General features: G+C 41.5%; 3 protein-coding genes across 3 annotated transcripts in view; 1 reads left to right on the top strand and 2 right to left on the bottom strand.

The window, feature by feature from the left end:
- LOC137984434 (uncharacterized) overlaps positions 1-2,779 on the top strand; it is a 4,890-nt gene extending 2,111 nt beyond the window's left edge. Inside the window, exon 3 of the mRNA XM_068831610.1 lies at positions 316-2,779. Coding sequence (XP_068687711.1) covers positions 316-2,775 — 2,460 coding nt within the window. The 3' untranslated portion in view covers positions 2,776-2,779. The remainder of the gene's footprint in view (positions 1-315) is intronic.
- Positions 2,780-2,799: 20 nt separating this feature from the next.
- LOC137984916 (uncharacterized) lies at positions 2,800-7,672 on the bottom strand. Its single transcript, XM_068832251.1, has 11 exons — positions 7,126-7,672; positions 6,954-7,044; positions 6,651-6,736; positions 6,378-6,471; positions 6,114-6,193; positions 5,691-5,788; positions 5,463-5,602; positions 4,736-4,801; positions 4,559-4,605; positions 4,047-4,198; positions 2,800-3,732 (listed from the first exon to the last, which is right to left on the bottom strand). The coding sequence occupies exons 4-11, from the start codon at positions 6,450-6,452 to the stop codon at positions 3,515-3,517; spliced, it is 876 nt and encodes a 291-aa protein (XP_068688352.1). The 5' UTR covers positions 6,453-6,471; positions 6,651-6,736; positions 6,954-7,044; positions 7,126-7,672; the 3' UTR covers positions 2,800-3,514.
- A 204-nt stretch (positions 7,673-7,876) lies between these two features.
- The window catches only part of LOC137984793 (uncharacterized), an 8,497-nt gene continuing 6,373 nt past the window's right edge, over positions 7,877-10,000 (bottom strand). The window contains exon 2 of the mRNA XM_068832077.1: positions 7,877-9,978. Within this exon, the coding sequence (XP_068688178.1) occupies positions 8,326-9,978 (1,653 nt within the window). The 3' untranslated portion in view covers positions 7,877-8,325. The remainder of the gene's footprint in view (positions 9,979-10,000) is intronic.

Genomic DNA, 10,000 nt, shown 5'->3' with positions numbered 1-10,000 from the left:
ATGTAATGTGTTTGTCCATTGATAACGACAATATCCCCACACTGAGGTTGCGTTTCACCATAATACTAATAGGAATGTATGTGTACACTGAGTTGGGTTTGAAACTAATGAAGCCCCACATTGAAGTTGATCTGTATTTGTAGTTTGCAATACAATTGCACTGCGTCGGTTAAATGCAAGTGTCAAATTATAGTACTTTTTTAACATGTCGTGAAATAAAACCAATAACAGTAAATTCACTTGTCTTACGCATAAATTTATGTTTGACTCTTTAATTTATTTGCTAATCTTCTATTGAACTCCATTAAATTATAGATTGATAAAGCGGCTGTGGTTATTATGAATGACAAGGACCTTGTAGACCTCGGATTGACGGCTAAGGGTGATCGACTAAAGTTACAAGCCTTTTGTAATCGCAAGAGTAACAAAATGTCGGAGGACAGAGAGCGGAAAATTGCTAAAATTAAAGAAATCCTCGGACAGAGTAAGGGTAAAAGAGGTAATAAACGACACGTGGATGATACTGCAAAACCAGAAAACGACGGGGGGTCAAATAGAAAAATGGCCAAGACTGCAACCCTGAAGTTTGAGTTTGGTTGGAAGCATTGGAGAAGTGGTCGTGGTTTTGTGCAAATGAAGAGCAACAGCGGAGGTGGCACCCGTACTTACAAAGTACCGCGCCTTGCATCTTTAGACGATTGCCAGGACATCGCGCTTAGTCTTTTCTTTCCTGACGGTAAGAGCCCAGTTGGTCCGATGGAAAAAATGAGCATTGACATTGGAAATTTCAGTGGCGAGTTTGTAAGATTTATGAACGACGGAGGCAGACCATTGGAATTTACTGCTGAAAAGTATAAGCAGATGACAGGATTTCCAGTGCCAAGACTTTACTTGTTAACCAGAGACAAAAACGATTCTTCTGAAGCCGATGATTCTTCTGATGACGAATTGATGAAAGCAACCTTTGAGGAAAATGCCGCTAGCCCACCAACCATTTCCTCTTATGGCGAAAATAAGCGGCTCATTGGAACATCAACTGAGCGTCCGGAAGATTTTCAAGCAAGCCCAACAACGAGCCCTTATTTTGGTGAAAATGACGGGCTTATTGGAACATCTGCTGAGCGTCAAAAATATTTTGAAGACCTTGAGAAGGCGGTAGAGGCTTCTCTTAAAGCAGACAAAGGAAAGCAAACACGCAAAGAGGAAAGAAAAGCAGACCTTGCTTGGCAAGTGAGTATGGCCAAGGAAGAGGCAGAACGACTAGAAAGACTTCGGCAGAGGCGTGAGCTGCGCTGCCCTTTGGAACCAAGCGGCAACGAACCTCATGTGAGGGTTTCAGTACGTCATAACATCTTGGGTGTGATTACCAGAGCATTTGGTCCTGAAGGTACGATTTCAGGAATTTATGATTGGGTCGGTTCCCTATCTACAACACCGGAACATTTCCGTCTGATTGCCTTTCCATCTTCAACCCTGTATCCCGAAGACCAGATAATGACAGTTAAGAACACCATTATCAATATGACGGTGGCGGAAGAACCCATACCGCTCTGCAGGGATGAAAATGACGTCCATTTTCTTGACGGTTGGGAATTTGAAGGCGCAAACGAAGACACTTTGTCTGACGTTCAAGAGCAGATGACACTTTTATCGCCTTCGCCAGATGATCTGTCCAGCTATGAGGTCGAGCAAGTCAACGACACCCCTCCTGTGCAGCTTCTGCAAGGCGAAAACGACTCTGACAGCCACGCAGTTCAGTCCCTTGAAGAAAAACGGATCAAGCACCTTGGCGGTTTATTGCCTGGCAGAATTGTCATAATTGACCGCCACGATGTTGTGAATGAGCTACTGACACTCTATAAAGATGACGGCATTTTATGCTCTACGTTATCCGTTTCTTTCCTACGAGAGACTGCTCTTGGGGATGGCGTTTTGAGAGAGGTGTTTTCCACCTTCTGGGACTCCTTCTTAGCGCGGTTTTGCGAAGGCAATAAGCAATTTGCCTTCGTACCACGCCCTTCCTTAACAGACGAGGATTACGTGGCTGTGGGAAGAATCATGAGTCATCAGTTTCTTCTGACAGGAACTTTTCCAGTTCAAGTGGCAGAGGCACAGATAATTCAGACATTATTTGGTCAAGTCAGCGAGCAGCAAGTAGTCACCTCATTTTTACAGCTCTTGCCGGAGAGGGAACGTCAGGTACTCACAAAGGGTCGAGAGGAGGGTCCGTTTCCCAGCGACGACATTCTAGACATCCTGTCTGAGTACAATGTGACGACTTTTCCGACAGCCAGCAATCTCCCTCAAATTGTGAAGCAAGTGTCGAGATCGGAATTGATCCAAAAACCCTTCTATCTCCTTGGAAAGATCAGAGAAGGGATGGGAAACTTTTGGACAGACGTCACAAAAGAAGAAATAGGGGGGATCTACAGCCAAACGACGCCAAGCTCTACAAAAGTTACAGAGAGCATTACTTACGTGATATCTGACAAGAAAGAGGAGCAAGTTGCCGCCTGGCTAGTGCGATACTTGAAAGCGGCAGACACCAAAATGTTGAGTCGTTTTTTACGTTTTTGCACAGGTGGTGACTTAGTCCTACCCAACAAGAAAATAGCGGTGCAATTTGAAAACATGTCTGAAGCCGCAATGAGACCAAAAGCGAGAACTTGCTTTTGTTCGCTGGTTTTGCCGAAAGGTTATAACAGCTTCGCACATTTCTCCGCCAACCTCGATTATTACTTGACAAACACAGCCTTTTGGGATCTGATGGACTAAGTCGCGGATAGAGAGCCTGGCGGTAAAGGTTGCAATGGTACGCTAAAAACTTACGTCATTGAAATTGTGTTAGGAATCGTTTCATATATTTGAACATTGCGGAAACGATTTTGTTTTGTTTGTTTCTCTATCAGCCAGAAAGGTTGCCATTTGGAGTTGACCAATCGAGGACTGTAATTGTGTTAAAGTCGATTTCACTTATTATGTGTTTATAATATTGTTAGAGATTGCTAAGTATGCACCCTTGTAAAAGATTCAATAACCAAAAAGACAGTCCCGGAAATTTCTCTAACATTTTACTCCATTTCCTGTACGAAACAGTTCTTTACATCAGGCCTCCGTTGTTGAAAAGTTGGATAGCGCTATCCAACGGATAAATCATTATCCAGAGGATGAACGGTATCAAAACCAATTTAGTTATCCAGTGGATAGTGATTTATCCAGTTAGTGGATAGCGCTATCCACCTTTTCAACAACCGAGGCCAGGACTGTAAATAGGGTTCTGTGTTATACGAAAAGTTAACCTATATTGCCATTCTTTTGAAATAGGTGGAGCTTTGATATATTAACGTTAAAGTACACATAAAATCATTGAAATCTTTTCTGTGTTTTTAAAGTTAATTTGAGATAGCTGTTGAAGTTTGGGAACTTGTGAAACTGTGTAAGTTCGATTAACTTGCTATTAAATTACACGTTTATGAAGCATAAGAATTGACTGATTCTTCATAAAATCCGACATTCACAGTTCATTTTCTGATAGTGTAAGTAGCACTAAGTAAAGTTCTCTTGCTTCTTCAGGGGTGTTGATTTCGTTAGCAATTCCATTCTCTTCCATCAGCATGATAAAGAATTCGGCAAATTCATCAGAGCATCCACATTCTGCGCGGTCCTTACAGTACAAATCTCTTACGACCTCCAAGTCTTCTCTGTCCACGAGAGTCTTGTAGTCCCGCGTATCTAAGTAAAAGTGACATCGTTGTTGAGACAACATCTTCGTTGTAAAATATGTTGGAAAACACTGGGATTTGTGAATGCTGGGGTTAGATATCTTTATCTATTTGAAACCATGATGGCCACAAGCACACTATGGCAGATCAAATTCTTAAGATATAGTTTTAATATATGCACGTCATTTACCAGCGATCCTGCTGAGCGAGTCTTCCTTTATATGGAATCGCCCACTTTGTTATACCTATTACCATAATTGGTAATCTTGTATTCTAGGACTACACTTTATTGTTTGCGCGCCTTAATTTGTTTTTACCTAGTACCTTTTAACTGCGGTAGGAAGAATAACACATCTGGTTTTCCATGGGGCGTTTCTTGGTGTGAGTATGGACGAATTTTGTGAGTGTTCCAATGGCGTGCAACACGATGGAGTTCAGTCTGAATAGGTTGCATAAAACAGAATCTCAAGCATTCTCTGAAAACAAAAGTTGGTATAATGAGTGATTATGAACATAGAATTATTCCACTATTCTCCTTTTAACACACGAGGTCGGGATAACCTGCAAAATATGAATTGATCGTTTACTCTATAGTGTAGCGTACTGGTTTGACTCGGCAGTCTAGAATAGAACGAATACGGAGAGGAAAATTGTAGTGGAATAATAATCCTTTATTTGGTAAAGTAACAACTTGAGGGGACATTTTGCTAAATTCCACGTGGCTCGAAATATCAACTTGCCAACTCGGAAGACACCCACGCACATGATATGTTGAGGTATTGAATATCACTTATGTATGCATACACACCAGATGAAAAGAATGCATTTAAACTTACACATGCAGTATATGGGAGTCGTCAAATAACCCTTGATCTCTAAGCTCCTAGAAGTAAATTAACATAAAGCCATAATCAATTTTCTGTGAAGTTAAATAAATGGATACTGCATAGCACACCATAATTTTCATTGTCATTCGATCTATCTGATAGCTACGCTGAAAGAGGCCATCCTACCTTAAACATGTTTATCCACCATGTCGTGCTTGACCTTCTAAGGTAAGACCACCATGCCTCAATCCTCTTCATGAATGCAAAAAATGTTAAATGAGAAATATGATAAACTATACAAAGGGCCAATTAGTGAGCGGTTATTAGAGAGGTGGTGGGGGTGGGGGAGGGAGATTACATCAAATCATGATTTCTCAGCACAATTCACATTAATTTTCCTAGTTTGCTGTAACATCTTATCAACAATTAAAACAGGGCGACACATACTTCATAAGTCACCGTCTTACAAATTCAACGTCACTTACACCCGAGCTCAAATGAAATGATATTTAAGATCACATTCCAATACAAAGTGATTGAAACACCAGCAAATTTTCTTGACACTTTAATTACATTGTGATCACATTTAACCCCAAGCTCTCAGTAATGATGGGGTTTGTACGAAGCAAGGATGAAGGTGGAACGACCCACGCTCCCACCTTTCTTTGCTGAAAATTCATATTCGAGGTGACATTTGTTCTATTTTCCTAAAATCGCTGGATCAACTTTGGCATACCATAACTAATGAGAATTGTGTGGAAATAGAATACTATTTTAGTTATCTTTTTTAACTACTTCGTCGAGAGAGCTTTGATCTACGGTTAGCTCAAAATTAAATTGCTCTAACTCAAACTATTTTCTTTTCCCCTGTAATTTAAGCCATTTCCCAATAAAACAGTGTAATTGAACAGACCTGGTTTGCCACTGAAGTGCCATACATAAAACTGTTAAAACCGGCGAGGTCGTCTTGACATTCTCTGCGTAGAAACCTTTGAATTCCAGCAACATACACATTCTCAGTTCCACAATCACCTCTCACAACAACAGGGGCTCCTTACCGGGACAAAGATGATAACACAAAATCAACTCATGAATAATTAAGAAACCCCAAAACATATGGCCTCACTAATACAAAACTAACCTCCAATTTGCTCCACACATTCCACAAAGTAGTTACCAACAACATATGGATCATTGTTAGTGTGTGCCACTTCAAGCCATAATATTTTCCTGGAGTATCTGCATGAAAACATAGCCTGTTTAGTTTTAAGTAACATTCCAGTATAATAATCCGATTCCACGTAAACACATAACGTTACTGGTAGTGGTTTTATTTATTCCCTGTAGTGGTCGTATTTTTGTTAGGCGGCTAATAACAATCGATCTTTGGGAAATCGAGTCCCTGTTTTAGTACGGATACTTCATTTGAGGAATTTACAAATTCAACTCTTCTTTAGCTCATTCAAGGGCATTATTGTAGAAAAGAAACAGCTTGATTAAAATATGCCGAAAAACTTGCTTTTCAAGAACGCTACTTCTATGAATATGTTGATAGACTACATACCCGTCAATTGCTCCATGAATGGCAAAGCCAAATGGCTTCAGTTTGTCGTAGCCATCAATGTGCCACAAAAAGTTTGGACCCTACAATGAAAATTATTTTGTTTAGGGCATGTGGTCGTGAAAATAGGTAACTGTTAAGAGTTGTAAGTATTTCTTCCACTGACTGATACATAAAAACAGCAATTCCGCGGAAAAGGGTTCTAGGTGTGCAAACTGAATGGCAAAATACTTCATGTTTCACTAAGCTAAATACAGTAACTTCAACCTTGCAGTGATATGTGCGCCGAATAAATCTCTTTCTAGTTCTTCTTAACACTCCATCTGGATCGAGGTGGCCCATTACTAAACGAACTGTATTCCTTTAAAAAGAATAAAAACAGCCTAGTGAGCCTCTGACTAAACGTTACTGTTACTCGGCCCCAGTAAGATGTCTTAAAATAGCCTAAATAGCAACGACTTTAACCATGCCAGTTACTTGCTCCCCTCCACTATTCGTGTAAATGAAGGCATATTGAGAATAATAACAATTTAGAAATACCTGTCCACGACAAGGCCATAGTCATCACGGAGGCGTTGATGTATTTGGCGATAACCAACACAGCTTCCACTTCCAGAGAGTTCTATCTAAATAGATAATATCCATTTTTGTATACTTGAACATATAAATAGTGCAATAACTAAGACAGTTGTAAACGTAAGGAATAGGACCTCGGTTTCCATGACTTTGCCTCAATAAATATAAAAGAGAGCTGCATACTATACGTAGTCCTTTTTCAGTTAGAAACATACGGCATCTATGAACATTACGAATGTAAATCTAAGAGACTTATGCTAGCCTTACCTCAATGGCATCTACAACATTCGAAATTTCACTCGGCCGTTTTCTTCGTGACAATCCCAAAGCCTTGAGAATACGTTTTAGTTGCCTCAAGCTGTAAATACACATTACATATGATTTTATCAACGAATCAATGCCAATCATCTAATGTTCCAACTACAAAGGCAACACTAACCTCAGAGACACGCCATTTAAAATGTACAGGAAACCCAAAATTTCAGCATACTGAAAACCAGCATTGAAGTATTCTTTGATCGCATCGTTACCTGTAACTGCATGTTAAGGCTCAACCTCTATCATTAGATGGCTGACTTCTACTGAAGAACCCTCTGATAGTTTCAACAAAGTTTAAAGGATACGGTCGTTGACGTTAACACGCGATATTGGTAAATAGCTGGGAATAACCATCTCTTTGGTGATAGTTGAGTCAGTACGTTAGCGATGCCCGCTGAATAAAGGTGGAGACCGTGTCGAACTCGAACTCGAACTCGAACTCGAACTCAAAGTCGAACTCAAACTCGAACTCAAACTCGAACTCAAACTCGAAGTCGAACTCGAAGTCGAACTCGAACTCAAACTCGAACTCAAACTCGAACTCGAACTCGAACTCGAACTCGAACTCGAACTCGAACTCGAACTCGAACTCGAACTCGAACTCGAACTCGAACTCGAACTCGAACTCAAACTCAAAGTCGAAGTCAAACTCGAAGTCGAACTCGAAGTCGAACTCGAAGTCGAACTCGAACTCGAACTCGAACTCGAACTCGAACTCGAACTCGAACTCGAACTCGAACTCGAACTCGAACTCGAACTCGAACTCGAACTCGAACTCGAACTCGAACTCGAACTCGAACTCGAACTCAAAGTCGAACTCAAACTCGAAGTCGAACTCGAACTCAAACTCAAACTCGAACTTGTATAAAAAAATACTAGATTTATTGATGTCCCTTTGAAGCCACCGTACGTGAGTCAAATTGCGAGTGCTTAGCAGGGGTATGGTGTCGTTTCATCTAAAATTGAAAGCGCCGTGGAAATATATAAATACAAATATAAAAGTATTGCGAGTGTATTTGAACTGCACGAGAACCATTACCTTCAAGCGCAATGAACGGAACTAGCGAAAAAAGAAAAGCTTGAAATTTTTCAGTCAATGCTTTTGTGTTTGAAACCGATCGTTCGTACTCAGTGTTTCTTCGATTTAAAAAATAAAACAAACCGTACGCAAAATTGCTCAAGGTCTAAAGTGCACTTCAGAATCTGGAAGTCCGTTGTGTAAATTCCGACTCGTTTCAGAAAACGCTCGTGGGGAAACGCGTGACAAAGCCCTAAGAGTGTCTGCGTGGGAGGCTAGTTCGCATGGAAGTGGCTCACACAATTAACTCTTTGTTAAACATTTTAAGTGGCTACTGAGGGCCAGCCTGATGTGTCTGCTTGACAATGCATATAGAATAGGATTTAACACACAAGACAAATACACCATCCACATAGCAACTCGGTGAACCCACAGTGGGTTGTTAATAGAGTATTGACAATTATTCGCCATCATATAAGGGCCCCAGGAAAGGAAGAACACTAACACCAATGTGAATCCTATTTTAGCGATCTTGTACTCCCGGGGAAGCCTGTTTATACGAAGTTTTCCCTTGAATTTTGTGATGGCACGAAGCCGCACCAGAGGTGAGCTTGTTTTGTCCAACGGGGCTACCTGAGTTGACTTTGTTCCTTTTTTCGGCTGTTGGTCTTGTGACTTTTCCAAGCTCAGAGATTTTGGTTGAAAGTCGTAGTTCTTTCGTGAGGGCTGTGAACGTGACGAAGATGACACGCTTACAAAATGTGCGGAGGTAGATGATGCAGCTGAGGGCAAAAGAAAGGTATTGGGATGCCTGCATGAAGAACATTGCTGAGAGTCCTGTGTTGGAGGTCTTGAAACGCTTCTTCGCATTCGCTGCAGTAAGTCGGAAGAAACCTCCTCTGATGTTGGCACAAACTCACTGGACACCGAAGACAATGTCCCTGCAGAGTCTGGGCCATTAACAGGAGTAGAGGCTGAAGTTAGCGTGAGACAAATTGAACTGTGGGCTGTTCCTTTACAAAGACATTGCTCCATTGGAGGCCTGTTCGAATCTTCAGACACCAACTCTTTCGGATCGCTTGAATTTACGCAGCTCAGGCTCGGTGATCTAGCTATTGATTGCGTATTCTCGGTACCATTGCTCTGTGCACGAATAGGACAAGCCATGACAGATACTGTTCGTGCGACGAGTTGGTTGACGGAAAAATTCAAACTCAAAGAACACAATCGTGGGCGTCGCTGAAGGTTTTCTTCTATTTGTGTTGTTTTCGGTGCTGCTGCACGCAGTTTAAACAACAATTCCTGAAAATGTTCATCCGGTCTGGTGTGGTTGCAGCCCATGGAAAGTGACCGGTTCTTTTTGTCACCATGTCTTGATTTCAAACAATCCTCTTTATCTCCGAGGAAACTTAAACTTTGCATCAAATTTTCCGATATCTTATCGGCTGAAATCCCTTTTTTTCGATGACGAGTTTCTTTCGCTTCCTCGTGAGCATTAAGAGAGGCAGACGAGGCTTGAGCACCAGATGCGGTGGTGTCCGTCCCATTACAGATATCACGTAACCAGCCTGTGGTCCTAGAGGACACTCTCCAATGAGTGACTTTCTTGGTATGCCGTCGCACAGAATGGAAGATCATTCCATAGGTTGAGAGGAGTGTTACCAGGGGTGCGCCAAACGCAAAGATGACGATGAATGTGTACAACACGCAACTGCGGTGCCACGCGGGGAAACAGTTATTTATTCCAGGGTGGAACTCATAATCGGTGATCAGTGGTACAAAGGAGAAAGACAGAGAGCCAAACCACACAATCATCAACATGAGGGTCGCTCTCTTCGGCGTCAACAGGTGCTTGTAGCGCGTTGGACGCACCACTGCCAAATAACGATCAGCGCTGATACAACACAAGGTTGAAACGGAGGCCAAGCACAACATCATGTTAGACATTCCGTTTAACTAAAAGCGGAAAGAACAAAAG

The sequence above is a fragment of the Montipora foliosa genome, chromosome 14 (assembly GCF_036669935.1).
Source record: "Montipora foliosa isolate CH-2021 chromosome 14, ASM3666993v2, whole genome shotgun sequence".
NCBI classification, from domain to species: domain Eukaryota; kingdom Metazoa; phylum Cnidaria; class Anthozoa; order Scleractinia; family Acroporidae; genus Montipora; species Montipora foliosa.
The sequence above is the reverse complement of the archived record's forward strand: the minus strand, read 5'-3'. Positions and strand labels throughout refer to the sequence as shown.